The sequence below is a fragment of the Leptopilina boulardi genome, unplaced genomic scaffold, assembly GCF_019393585.1.
Source record: "Leptopilina boulardi isolate dan_hultmark-lab unplaced genomic scaffold, ZJU_Lbou_2.1 LbouV2_123, whole genome shotgun sequence".
Lineage (NCBI taxonomy): Eukaryota > Metazoa > Arthropoda > Insecta > Hymenoptera > Figitidae > Leptopilina > Leptopilina boulardi.
In genome coordinates this window covers 4,185,838-4,198,863 of record NW_026137667.1, presented here as the reverse complement: position 1 = coordinate 4,198,863, position 13,026 = coordinate 4,185,838, and the positions used below count along the sequence as shown (strand labels likewise).

General features: G+C 28.0%; 2 protein-coding genes and 1 long non-coding RNA gene across 5 annotated transcripts; 2 read left to right on the top strand and 1 right to left on the bottom strand.

The window, feature by feature from the left end:
• The first annotated feature begins 11 nt into the window (after positions 1-11).
• LOC127291084 (TBC1 domain family member 19) lies at positions 12-3,444 on the top strand. The gene is made up of 10 exons (XM_051320008.1): positions 12-144; positions 199-321; positions 1,217-1,424; positions 1,480-1,567; positions 1,642-1,702; positions 1,783-2,013; positions 2,074-2,383; positions 2,490-2,691; positions 2,769-2,955; positions 3,276-3,444. Exons 1-10 carry the CDS (start codon positions 46-48, stop codon positions 3,342-3,344), a joined length of 1,578 nt encoding a protein of 525 aa, XP_051175965.1. The 5' UTR covers positions 12-45; the 3' UTR covers positions 3,345-3,444.
• LOC127291104 (uncharacterized) lies at positions 2,570-3,528 on the bottom strand. The gene is made up of 4 exons (XR_007844538.1): positions 3,430-3,528; positions 3,274-3,332; positions 2,819-3,044; positions 2,570-2,714 (listed from the first exon to the last, which is right to left on the bottom strand). It is a non-coding gene; the product is annotated as an uncharacterized LOC127291104 (long non-coding RNA).
• A 230-nt stretch (positions 3,529-3,758) lies between these two features.
• On the top strand, positions 3,759-11,409 carry LOC127291077 (coronin-7). 3 transcript variants are annotated; one of them, XM_051319996.1, is made up of 18 exons: positions 3,759-3,904; positions 4,812-5,027; positions 5,118-5,266; positions 5,345-5,531; positions 5,612-5,909; positions 6,019-6,274; positions 6,365-6,517; positions 7,226-7,660; positions 7,840-8,467; positions 8,545-8,658; positions 8,765-8,935; positions 9,021-9,459; positions 9,559-9,697; positions 9,775-9,981; positions 10,063-10,198; positions 10,341-10,471; positions 10,558-10,647; positions 10,722-11,409. In XM_051319996.1, exons 2-18 carry the CDS (start codon positions 4,868-4,870, stop codon positions 10,728-10,730), a joined length of 3,702 nt encoding a protein of 1,233 aa, XP_051175953.1. In that variant the 5' UTR covers positions 3,759-3,904; positions 4,812-4,867; the 3' UTR covers positions 10,731-11,409. The 3 variants fall into 3 exon arrangements, with proteins under 3 accessions (XP_051175953.1, XP_051175955.1, XP_051175954.1); XM_051319997.1 differs by lacking the exon at positions 3,759-3,904 and adding an exon at positions 4,673-4,690; XM_051319998.1 differs by lacking the exon at positions 7,226-7,660 and having other exon boundaries at positions 3,760-3,904.
• Positions 11,410-13,026: the final 1,617 nt, after the last annotated feature.

The window sequence follows — 13,026 nt, the reverse complement described above, 5'->3', positions numbered from 1 at the left end:
GGCTTCTGATTTATTTACATTAAAAATTTGGTAAATTCGATTAAAATGCACAATACAGAAGATAATTTGGATAAAAGTGACAAAAAATTAACTGAAGATATTCAAAATATGGAGAATTATAAAAGTCTCTATAAAGAATTACAGGTAATTATTAGAAAATATTTATTTATTTAATAATAATTTATATTTAATTGATAGAAATTGGTAGCATCAAAATCGGTGCAAAAGGAAGATTTCAGAAATTCATTATTAGATGCAATTAAAACAAATGGACTCGAATCAGAAATACGAAATACCGTTTTTCATTGGGCTAGATCTAAAGTAAGTCTTTCTTTATTATTAAAAAAAAAAAAAGTGTACAATATATTTGCGATCTAAATTCCTTGATTAAAAATCCCAAATAAGAGTTTAAAAGATGTTTAAAGAATTTTTGAAAAATATATTAAAATGTAAAAATTCCAAGTGGAGGAAAATTTATAATTTCAAAATGGCGTAAAATTTTTGGAGAAAAGTTTTATTTTTTTTGAATATAGCTTGACTGTAACGTAATTAAAAATATAATAAGAAAAACGATTTAAAAGTGCGGTAAATTTAAAAGAAAAAAAAAAATAACTAAATGTTGATTTGACTCATCGGAATTTGGCAAATTTGCAGTGAACGCGAATAATTCCCCCCCCCCATTACCTATTTGGAAATTGCGCGTCACTTGGAGTGCGCAACGACCCCAGCCGGAGGGTCTATAGTAAACGAGGGCATAAACGTGGCATCAAAAATGGCGGAAAATGGAGAAGTTTGTTGGTGAAACGACGCTGTAGCCACTTTGCGTGAATGGACGCCATGATTGGCATGATGACTAGCAAGTTTTAACAATTGCGCAAGCGTACATTATTATAGGCGCCAAATTAGTTGCGCATAATTGAAACTCAAAAGGAGATTAGTTTTTTTTTTTTAATTGCTTATACAGTAATTGGAAAAAATATCACAAAAACTTTCTTCAAAAATTATCGATTTTAAATAAGGAAAATTAAATTTTTGCCACGATAAAGATTATTTTAATCTTGGAATTAAAAGAAATAATCAAATATTGTAAATTTTGTTTAAAAATAAAATTTTCAAGTGGGACATATTACTTTTAAAAATGGTAATCGTAATATTCTCATTAAATTATGATAATATATATTTTTTAATTATAAATAGAAAATAATTGTTTTTAAAGGGGCCATTACAGCCAAAAATAGAGACACCAATTGGCGATGCTGATTTAAGTTATTTGAAGAAAACTCAAATACAGTGGGAACGTAGAATACAAAAATCTTTAAATTCTATGTGCAATGAACTTAATGTACCATTGGCGCGAATTCGACCCAATTCAGAAAGGGAACAATTGTTGGAAAAATGGAATGAACTCAGTACCTATGACATTGGTATAACAAATTTTCTATTTTTAAACATTAGAGAACTAATTTTATTTTTTTTTAGATTTATCGCAATATAGACCTCTATATGCTCCAAAAGATTTTTTAGAAGTTTTATATTCAATTAGGGATCCGGCTTTTAAAAAGCAGTTGTAAGATTTTTAAATAATTAATTTTTTGGGTATAATTAATTTGTGTATATTAAAAAAAAGATTTCTATTTATAGAAATGAGCCTAATTGGGAATTTAGTCATATACAAATTAGAGTTAAGAATTTGGAGGAATTGGTGAGTATTATAAAGGAAACAAAATTCTAGAAAGTTATAATTTGCAAAGTAAATTTGCATAAATTATATAATGAATACAGAGAGCGATATATACGGATATATCCGATGGGGCACCTTTGTTGGGTGTCAATCCAAATATGCCGGCTATTGGAAATTATGCAACTTATGAAGATGAAAGGACTGAATTGGGAGAAAAAATTTTAAAATCAAATCACTCGCCACTTGCTCAAGAATTTTTAAAACGCGGTTGTCCCATTGCATTGAGAAGTCGAATTTGGTCCCTTATTTTGGGGACAATTATCAAAGATAATGTATATTTTTTATAAATTAATTTTATTCATTTTTTTTAAATGTTACTTGAATTTTTACAGGACATTGAATATTATAATGAATTAAAAGGATTGGTTGCGCAATATGATATAATGGTGGATAAATTAATAATTAAGGACGTTCAATTGACAGCAAGAAATGATGATCAATATTTTGTATTTGAAGATATTCTTTATCAAACAATGTTGTGTTTCTCAAGGGATTCAGAAGTCTTGGCACCTGTAACAACGGATCGAAGTGCAGGTGGTCAAGTGATTCATGCCGTTTTACAAGGGAAACCCACCACTCTTGAAAATACTTTAGTTTTCCCGCCTAGTGGAGTTATTCCATTTCATGGTTTCACTATGTATGGTTAGTGTATAAAAATTCTCGAAATTTTAAATTATCTAATTTGAAATTAATTTTAAATAATTCTTTTGTTATTATTAATAAAGAATTAAAAATTAAATTTTCACAGGAAGTCCTTTCTGTTATTTATACGACGATCCTTGTGCAATGTATTATACATTTCGTGCATTTTATTTGCGATATTGGTTTCGCCTTCACACTGTATCATGTCATGGACAGGGTATTGTGGCTCTTTGTCTTCTCTTTGAACGTCTTTTACAATGTCACGAGCCTCAACTTTGGTCACATTTCAAAAATATACACATTCATCCGTAAATTATATTTTTTTTAGTACCTAAATAAATAAAATCTAAATATTTTGAATTTTCATTTTTTTTTTCATTTACAGAGTTAAAATTGTATTCAAATGGTTAATGAGAGGATTCAGTGGTTACTTACCACCGGAACAACTTTTATATTTATGGGACTTGATTCTGGGCTATGATTCCTTGGAAATTATTCCACTATTTGCAGTAACAATTCTCAGTTTCCGGAAAGAAAATATAATGCAAGTTAATACATTAAGCAATGTTGAGGTAATGTTAAACTTTTTTCCGAAAGTCAAAACCCCTATTGAATGTTTTAACGTCATACTGATTAATTCCAATTTTTTTTCTCTCTAAATCTGAAAAATAATAAATTATTATAAAAATTTTCACTAACTTTTAATTATTAATTGACATTGTAATTATTAATATAAAATAACCCAAATTAGTACAAAATAACTCAATAATCAGTCAAATTAACAAGAATGAAATGTCAGTTATTTCAAATATAGCCTAAAAATGAATTTAACTTTGATTATAAAAAAAAGGGTGAAATCATATAATTTAAATAATTTTTTTTTCAATTACAGGCAATTTTAGCTGATCTTTCATCTTTAAAAGTGATGCCCTTGCTGCAGTTAGTTCTTCTGAAAGAATAATAGTGTACCAAACAGAAAAATGTTTAATTCAAAATAACCTATATAATTAAATGTTTTATAACCTTAAAAAAATAAATAAATTCACCTATTCATCACTAAATTCACCTTCCTCAAGATTTATATTATTTAAAACTATTTTTAATTTATTGTAAACACATTTTCATCGATAGGTTACCAATCTTATTACCAACCAACTGTCGATAAAAATGAAATGCATTTAATCATTGTTACCAACGTAGTTTTGACAGAAAATGAAAATAATATTGTGATTTATAAATATGTTCACGTGTCGGTGATTTTCCTTCCGAGTAAGGTTCGAAACTATGATTCGAGGGTGGGGTTTATCGCACGTGGGACAAGGAGAGTTGCGATTTTCCCATTGTTTTAAACGAGGATAGAATATGTCTCTAAAGAAGGGGAGGTTTCCCGTTTCCGGCTGTCATCCCGATAGACGCCTGCCACTACCCGTGTGTTTATACTCGATTTTTTTTACTGAATTTCCAAATAATTTGTACAAGTTTTGTCAATAGTGTGCCATTATTGTGTATAATTAATAAATTGTGAGTAATATTATTAATTAAATATGATTAATTGCATGAAAATTTCTTGTTACCAAGTTTATGTTTAAATTGGTTGTCAGTGTAAGAAATTTAAGGGTGGGGTGCACCCTCACCCCAAAATTATTAGTCATGCAGTTTTTCCTGCTGCCGGCTCTGTATTTTATAAGCTTCACTAGTTTTATTAGATTTTATATTATAACAATAAATTTTTTAATTATTTTCATTATTACCATTACTTTGTTTTTAAATAAAGTTTTTGTTTGTAAAAATCTAAAATATCTGCTTGAAAAACGGTTTTATTTTTTGATATATAAAAATTTATTTTTATAAAATATTGATTCATTTTTGTGTTTGCAAAATATTGCATGTATTTTGCATAAATAAAGGTTGTTTATAATTATTACAAGGTTTTTTTTACTTATATTGGAAAATTCTTTTTTTAAAATTCATTGGCCTGTATATGTGTATAATGACAATAAATTAAAACTTGTACAAGAAAAAGATTAAGAAACAGGTTTTTTATATTACAAAAAAGAATAAAAAATTTATGTTTGATGAAAATAAAGAAATTATTCCAGTGTAAAAAAAAAAGTTAAAAGAAAATTTTATTTTACATAATAATTAAAGGAAATAAATTGAAGGTCATGGTCACTAAAAGGATTAAAGTGAACTTATTCACGTGTAAATTTACTTACATAATAATATCGATTTCTTTTGTGTTATCGAAGAAAAAAAATTAAGCTGTGAACTAAAGATGTTAATTATCAGACTTGGAATTTAACTATCGTGCTGTTTATTATTAATTTTGTTCATTAATTTAATTTCTTTTTCATTTTTTTTTGTATTATATTTTGTTTTTAATATATTTTGAATTAAATGGTTTTAAAATTTTATTCTATTTTCACAGATTACATGAGTCAAGAAGAGAGTGTTAGGTTGTAAAAAAAAAGTGGAAATCGCAACATGGCTTGGCGATTTAAGGCATCCAAATATAAAAATGCTGCGCCTATTGTACCTAAATCGGAATCTTGGATCCGCGATATTTTCGTCGGATCATATCAAACTTATGGCAATAATATTGCAGCATCTGCCGCTTTTATGGCATTTAATGTCGATCACAATGGTAAGACTTTTTTCAATTTTTTAATTAACATTTTTTTTTTTTTTTTTTTCATTTTAAATTTATGTAATTATTAAATTTTCTTTTTAACAGGATCTAGTTTAGCAGTGTTGCCGTTAGAAGATTGCGGTAGAAAAAGTAAGACGATGCCTTTATTACATGCCCATGCGGATACAGTAACTGACATGGATTTCTCACCATTTCATGATGGTTTACTTGCAACTGGTTCACAGGATTGTCTTGTAAGTGATAGAAAAATTTCTTATAAAACGAACAAAAATTAAGTCTTTTTTTTTTAAATTTAATTTTATATAATATAGGTAAAATTATGGCACATTCCGGAAAGTGGATTAGAGGAATCACTTTGTAATCCGGAATGTACATTTTCTCATCGACAACGACGAGTTGAAGTGGTTCGTTGGCATCCTACAGCAGAACATTTATTAACGACTGTTTCATACACAAATCTTTCACTTTGGGATGTTCTTTCACAAAAAGAACTTTTCTGTAGGTTTTCAAAAGAATTTTATTATATAAATGGAATGAAAGATAATTTTGTAAATTAAATTTTTGATATCATTTTATAGCCACTAATGAGCATTCAGATGTAATTCAATCTGTAAGTTGGAAGCAAGACGGTACAATGCTTGCAACATCTTGCAAAGATAAACAGATAAGAATTATTGATCCTCGAGCTCCTAAAAATGTTGTTAATTCATCACCGAGTCATCAAAGTATAAAAGATTCAAGAATCGTTTGGTTAGGCAACGGCGATCGTTTATTAACAACTGGTTTTGATTCAGCACGACTTCGTCAAGTTTGCATAAGAGATTTGAGAAATCTCAATGATCCAATCAAGACTTTAGAGCTCGATTGTAGTACAGGGTAAAATTTTTCTTTTTTTTTAATATACAATTTCCTTGTTTTAAATATCAATATTTCATTAAAAGAGAAAGATTTTTCAATTTGAGAAATATAAATTTATGATTAACAGAATTTTAATGCCTCTCTTCGATCCGGACACAAATATGCTTTTCCTGGCTGGCAAAGGTGACACGACTATTATTTATATGGAAGTAACGGAAAAAGATCCTTACCTTGTGGAGGGAATTCGTCACAGTGGAGAACAAACGAAAGGTGTTTGCTTAGTGCCAAAACGTGCATTGAATGTGATGCAGGCAGAAGTTAACAGATTATTGCAGTTAACGTCCAATATGGTTATTCCCATCATGTATCAAGTTCCACGAAAAGTAAGCCTATTGTCAAAGAATTTAATTGTTTAAATAATTTTGTATAATTAAATAATTAAAGTTATTAAATACTAATTAAAAATTTTGTAGACATACCGAGATTTCCACGCAGATATTTATCCAGATACGACTGGATGTGTTAGTAATAATACCGCAGCTGCATGGATTAAGGGAAATGATGAACCAGTTCCAAAAATTTCACTCGATCCTTCCAAGAGAACAAAAGGCGAAGAAGCAATCACGGTAAGTTAATTTGACCTGTTGTAAAAAAAAAATTGATATTTTTGTTTGTGTAAAATTACAATTTTTAGTGAATAGTTTATTTTTGAAGCAAATATACAATCTTTTTTTCTATAAGATTCCTTTTAGCTCGTATTCAATAAAATTTAGTGGTTTTGTCGCATAATAATCTCTTTTTTTTAAGGAAATTATCTTAATTTTCACATTTTGCATGTTTATTTTTTAAATTCAGCTTAAATGTATATAAGATTTTCTCTTTTTCATTAATTTTCCATTTTTAATTTATTTCGTGTGGGTAATTGGTTGTACGTATCTGATTAGTGTTATTTTATGTGCATAACTAATTATATAAAACTGATATTTTTGAAAATATGCATTAAGATAAATTACATTCAAAAATATCTTCATCTAAAAATTATCTTATCAATAATGTAATTTATGTTTATTTCTCGACACATTTTATTTGCTTTCATTATGTTTTAGATTTTAAGAAACTTAAGAATCGTGAAATTTGTGACTATTATAATTTGTAAATATTTATTGTACATATTGTTTTTATGATTTTTTTAGTTTTATGATTTTGTAAATGTTGTGTGATTTTGTTTTATGTCATAACTATTTCCTCTATAAATTGTGTGAAAGTTAAGTATTTAAAAAAAAAAAAGAAAAATTTGTTGCCGCCAAATCATTGAGGAACTTAATTACGTTCAGGTACACAAAGGGAATTTATCATCGCTGAAAGATAATCAAATGGAAATCAAAATGGAGATGACACGACAACAAAAATCAATAGCAATTACTGCACCAAAGGGTTATTCAAAAGTACAAGCCATCATTCAAGAAAAGGATTCAAAAATTGAAAAATTTTCTGAAGAAATGGATGAAGCAATTATAAAAATGGAAAAACAGGAAAAAACTGAAAAACCAGAGAAGCCGGAAAAATTGGAGAAATCTGACAAGGAAGATGAAAAATTTAAATTACAAAATGGAGCTTCTCATCCGACTCCACCGAAACCACTACCTCGTGCTTCCAGAGCAAATAGTCTTTCTGAAGAGGAACCAAAACCCGTTGCACGTCCTCGAACAACTCCAAGTCCTGGATCGGTGGTAACATCCGTAAATCCAAACATTGTTGGAGGATACAAGGTTCGACTGAGGACAAAATTGATTTTGTATAATTGTAGTAGGAAATTGAATTTTGTGTGTATGTGAATGAGTGATAATTTAATAAAATAATTCGTCCGATAATTATATTTATAAATATAAATTATTAATTTGATAACGTTTTTGTTAAGAGAATTTTTTTTTTTTTCATTTTGTCACAGCCTCGTCTTGGACCAAAACCATTTCAAGCGAAATCTGGTAATCAGGAATTTTCATTTGACAAAGTATTTTCCGTGCCAGTTGCACCAACGAATGAAAATAATGGCTATTTAAACGACTGTAATATACAGACGGAAGCCAATTCAGAGAAGACTGATGCCGAAAAATCTCCAACACAGGAAAATGATCGTGTCAAGGAGGCTGAAAATGGAAAAAGTGATTCAAGTTCCATAGAAGAAGATGCGAATTCCAGTGATTCTGGATATAAGCCAAAAACACCGAGCACTGCCGAGAGACGTAAATTGTTTGAATCTAAAGTCAAGGATGAATCGCCAGAGAATGAGGATTCGGGAAATTTTGAAAGAGGAAATGTTAATAGAAATTCAATCGCCGAGAGAAGGAGATTATATGAGAGTCGTTCAGTGTCGGTAACAGATGGTAATTTGGCGGAGAAAGCAATGGGATCACCAACACCATTGAGACGAAGGGATTCATTTAAAACGAAAAATGAAATTATCAAAGAGGAGGAAGTTAAGAAAAATGTACCAATTTTACGACAACAAAGCATGGATCCAAGGTTAGAGAAACCTGAACCAACGCCTACTCCAAAAAGAACATCTACTGTTTTTGGTAAGTTGAAAATTTCAACTATTTTCTTTATATCTCGTTTAATTTTTAATAACTTTAAATTATAAACTTATTTTTAGGTCGAGTTTCGAAATTTAGACACTTGAAAGGTACTCCTGGTCATAAATCTACTCACATTGAAAACATTCGAAATATCAGTCGACAAATATCTGGAGAGTGCGATGGATTTCATGGTCAGTAATATATTTAAAATTCATAATTAATTTTTATTATTGCAATTTATTTATTTTATAAACAATTAGAAAACTAGTAATAAAATTGGTGTTTTAATTTTTTCAGCAAATGCAGATCGGGTGGCGGTACCTTTAAGTGGACCAGGTGGAAAAATAGCAGTTTTAGAATTAAAAAAAACCGGAAGACTACCAGATGGTGTTATGCCTGCATTAGTGCATGGTGCAACTGTTATGGATTTCCAATGGGATCCGTTTAATAATCAACGACTTGCAGTCGGTAAGTGATTTTCTTCTATAATAATTATGAAATTGAATTTTTTTTTCTAACGAATTATTTAATAAAATTGTTTTTTTTTTTGCAGCTTGTGACGATGGAATGATTCGATTGTGGGAAATACCAGCAACAGGTTTAACGGAGCCAACTAACGAGCCGGCTTTTACTGTTGAAGCACACACAGACAAAATTTATCTTATTAAATACCATCCGTTAGCACTGAATATTCTAGCTTCTGCTTCCTATGACATGAGTGTAAAAATTTGGGATTTGGAACCATTATCTTCCGGTGAATTTGTTAAGGCAAAAATTACTTTAATGGGACATACAGATCAAATTTTTAGTCTCGCGTGGTCTCCATGTGGTCAATATCTTGCGAGTACTTGCAAAGATGGAAAAATTCGAATATATAAGCCGCGAAGCAATGACACTCCAATTCGTGAGGGAAAAGGACCGGTGGGCACAAGAGGAGCACGAATTGTTTGGGCACTCGATGGTCGATATTTAGTTGTGATGGGTTTTGATAAGTATGTACAACAAATTTTTTTAATTTTTAAAACTATAATTTTCACCGCTAAAAAATTGAATCATGTTGGAATTTTTAAAAATAATTTAAATAATTACAGAGTTTCAGAAAGACAAATCATGGTTTTCAAAGCGGATAATCTTAATTCTTCATTGAATACAGTTGGTTTAGACGTTTCGCCGGCAATTTTAATGCCATTTTATGATGAGGATAGTTCAACATTATTCCTGACTGGTCGGGTATGTGTGATGTATTTAATATTTTATCAAATAAAGTCAATTATGTAAATGATTAAAAATTATTTTCAAATTTTCAGGGGGATTCGACAATTTATGCATTCGAAGTGACTGAGGAAGCTCCGTATTGTTGTCCTCTGAGTCATCATCGATGTGCAACTTTACATCAGGGATTATCATTTCTCCCAAAAAATAAATGTGATGTTGCAAGTGTTGAATTCGCTTCTGCTTTGAGGCTTACAAATAATACTATTGAGCCATTGAGTTTTACGGTGCCACGAATCAAAGTAAGCACTGATTTTAAAATTAGAAAATTTTTCATCTATAATTATTTTAAATGAAAACTTATTTATTCTTATTTTCAACAGAGTGAACTTTTCCAAGATGATCTTTTCCCACCAACGAAAATTACTTGGAAATATACAATGACTTCCGGTGAATGGTTTGAAGGAGGAAATAAACAACCAACAAGAATCAGCCTCAAACCACCGGGAATGGATTGTTGTTAGTATTTTATTTTTAGTTTTCTAGAGTTTTTTTTTCATATTTATAAATGAGAATTTATTGAATATGTTTAAAATTTGTTTGTGTAGCCTTTTAATTTTATATATTTTAATTTATGTTTGGGTTCTCATTTTTTCACTAGTGACTGAAAATCAAGGACAAGCTGTTGTCACAGCTCCTGTAGCTGCAAAACAAAATTTTCATAATTCATCTCAGCCGTACAATAGGTCAGGATGGAACCAAGATAACACTAGTCACTCTAAAACAAATGAGGTTTGTTAATTAAAAAATATTCAAATTTTTCTTTTTTTCGTAATTTTTTTCTTATTTTTCAAATGTATACAATTTTTTTGTATTAGATTCAAAAAACTTTGAGCAATCTTTTGGGAGAAGTTATTCAGTGTCCTTTGGAGCAAGATCAAATGGATGGTGTGGATGAACACGAATGGGTACACCACTCTTTTTTTTAAAATAATAATAATTTTCACAGAAAAAAGAATTTCAATTAAAATTTATTTTACAGGATGATTGAATGCAGCATGAATTCTAGAGAGCAAGTCACGAAATTCGGTGATAGATTAATTTATCTTCGATTAAATTGATTGACACTTAATTATAGTAGAAATTACTATATTGAATAATCTAATTTTTTTTATGCTAATGAATGGTTCTGTTTTTTGGGCCATGCCATAAATGTATTTTTCTATTTATTCTGCTTTTTTGTGAATATTATTTTCAAATGATTTGTGTGTAATGTAAATGTATTTTTTTTTTAATTTACATTTGTTCCATATTGATTGTGTTATTTCCGAAATAGCTAATGATGATTTTTATGCCTAATTGAATTGTAAAACTACCAACGTAATTATAGCTTAAGAAGTTTAGTTAAAATATTTATTAATTTAGGTATATTCAACTGTTAGCAAATAATTATATACATGTCCAAGACAAACTTTTTATTATTGACAATTTGTTGCTCAATGATTGAAAATTATATTAGACAAAAGTATAATTTTTCTTTATATACATTTTTTTCGGCGTATTTTTTTATTTATTATTATTATTTTGTTTTTTGTTTTTTTTTTTTTTTTTTTATGTAACGGACGAAGTTTTGAAAATGAATCATGCGTGATTATAGCTCTAGTCTGGAGGTGATTTTTTAGTATTTTCCATTATGCCTAATCTTAAAAAAAAAAAAAAAAAACCAGTAACTCATTAATATAGTGTACGAATCTTATACACTAGTATATTGGACTTTTTAGATTATAAAAATCAAATGATATTATTTAAAATAAAAAAAGGCGACTCATAATCTGAATTAATACATTAGAAACAAAAAAGTTTACATTTTCAGGTCTTTCAAATCGATTATTCTCGTCTTTCATATGTAAAAATTCAAACAGGAATTGGAATCAGTTTTGTAATGATATAAATTAGTAAAACTAATGTCATAAAATAATAAAACAAAAAAAATGGATTTGAATTAAAAATTTAAATATGTAATTTAAAAAATCAGAATGTGGAAATATTTAAAGAATTAAAAAGGTATGTGTGCAATTGAAAACGCAATTTTAATTCTTAAAAAAAAAAAAAATTTTCTCCATATTTATTATTAATTTGTCAATCGTCGAATAAATGACAAATAGTTTTGTTTTTTTATCAAATTGATATTTAAGTTAGTTTTTTTATATTAAAATACAAAATGTGCATCATTGCAATCACATTGATGTAAAAAAAAAACGTTATATCAAATGTGTGATATTAATAATTGTTACTGGATGATGAAAATCTTTATACCATTATTATGAACTCTCCACGCACATACTGAACTAAAAATTAATTATTATAAGAAGGGAAGATATCGATAAATAAGATAATAAACGAGAAATATTAAAAATTATCAATAATTAAGGAAATACTGATAAAAATATTAGAGATAATATGCTTTAAAAAAAAAAAAAAATAATCATAAACTGTACCACAATATACAATTAAGAATATAGATAAAGAGTGGACCGAGTCAAGAGTCGCGTCTATTTTCCACTTTTTTATATTGTTTCAAAACAATACATTTTTGAAAACATGTAACCATATATAAGATAAAAAAATTTTTGCTACGAAGTATTTTATTATAAAAAAAAAAATAATTTGATTTTCATGCATTTGATAGTTATAGCGGTATACCGTATAACATAAAACAAGTGCCAAAATTTGATGGTACTCAGATCTGAGAAAGTATTTCATTTTATTGTATAACTTTTAATGCAATACATTAATAATTAATAATTTCTAATAGAAATTATCTCAATTCTATAATATTATGTAAAACGTAAGATTTTTCACTATATTCCTTATTTATTGTAATTTTTTGAAATCAAAATAACAGATGAAAATTTAGAAATGCAAAAAATAGATTTTGAAATATTGATTATAATTTGAAAAGGCTTCGTAAGCTAAAAAAACATAATTTATAAAAAAAGACACTACATTTAATAATATTCTCATTAATATTAGTGTCTTAAATCGTAATTAAAGAAAGACATATTTTATACCTTTTTTTCCAAATAAGGAACAATTTCCTTCTGTAAAGACTCATATTGTCTAATAATAATTGCATAATCCAGCACCAACTTTATAAAGGCAATGCTGAATTATTACCTGATTCAACTTTTTATATAAAGTTATGTATTTGTATTGACTTTGTACCCTAAATGTATTTCATCTATAAAGTATTCCTACCACTATATTTGTCTTCTAATTTTTTTTCCCTTCATATAATTTTAAAAAAATATATTTATAATTTAATTATAATATTAGTTAAAAAAATT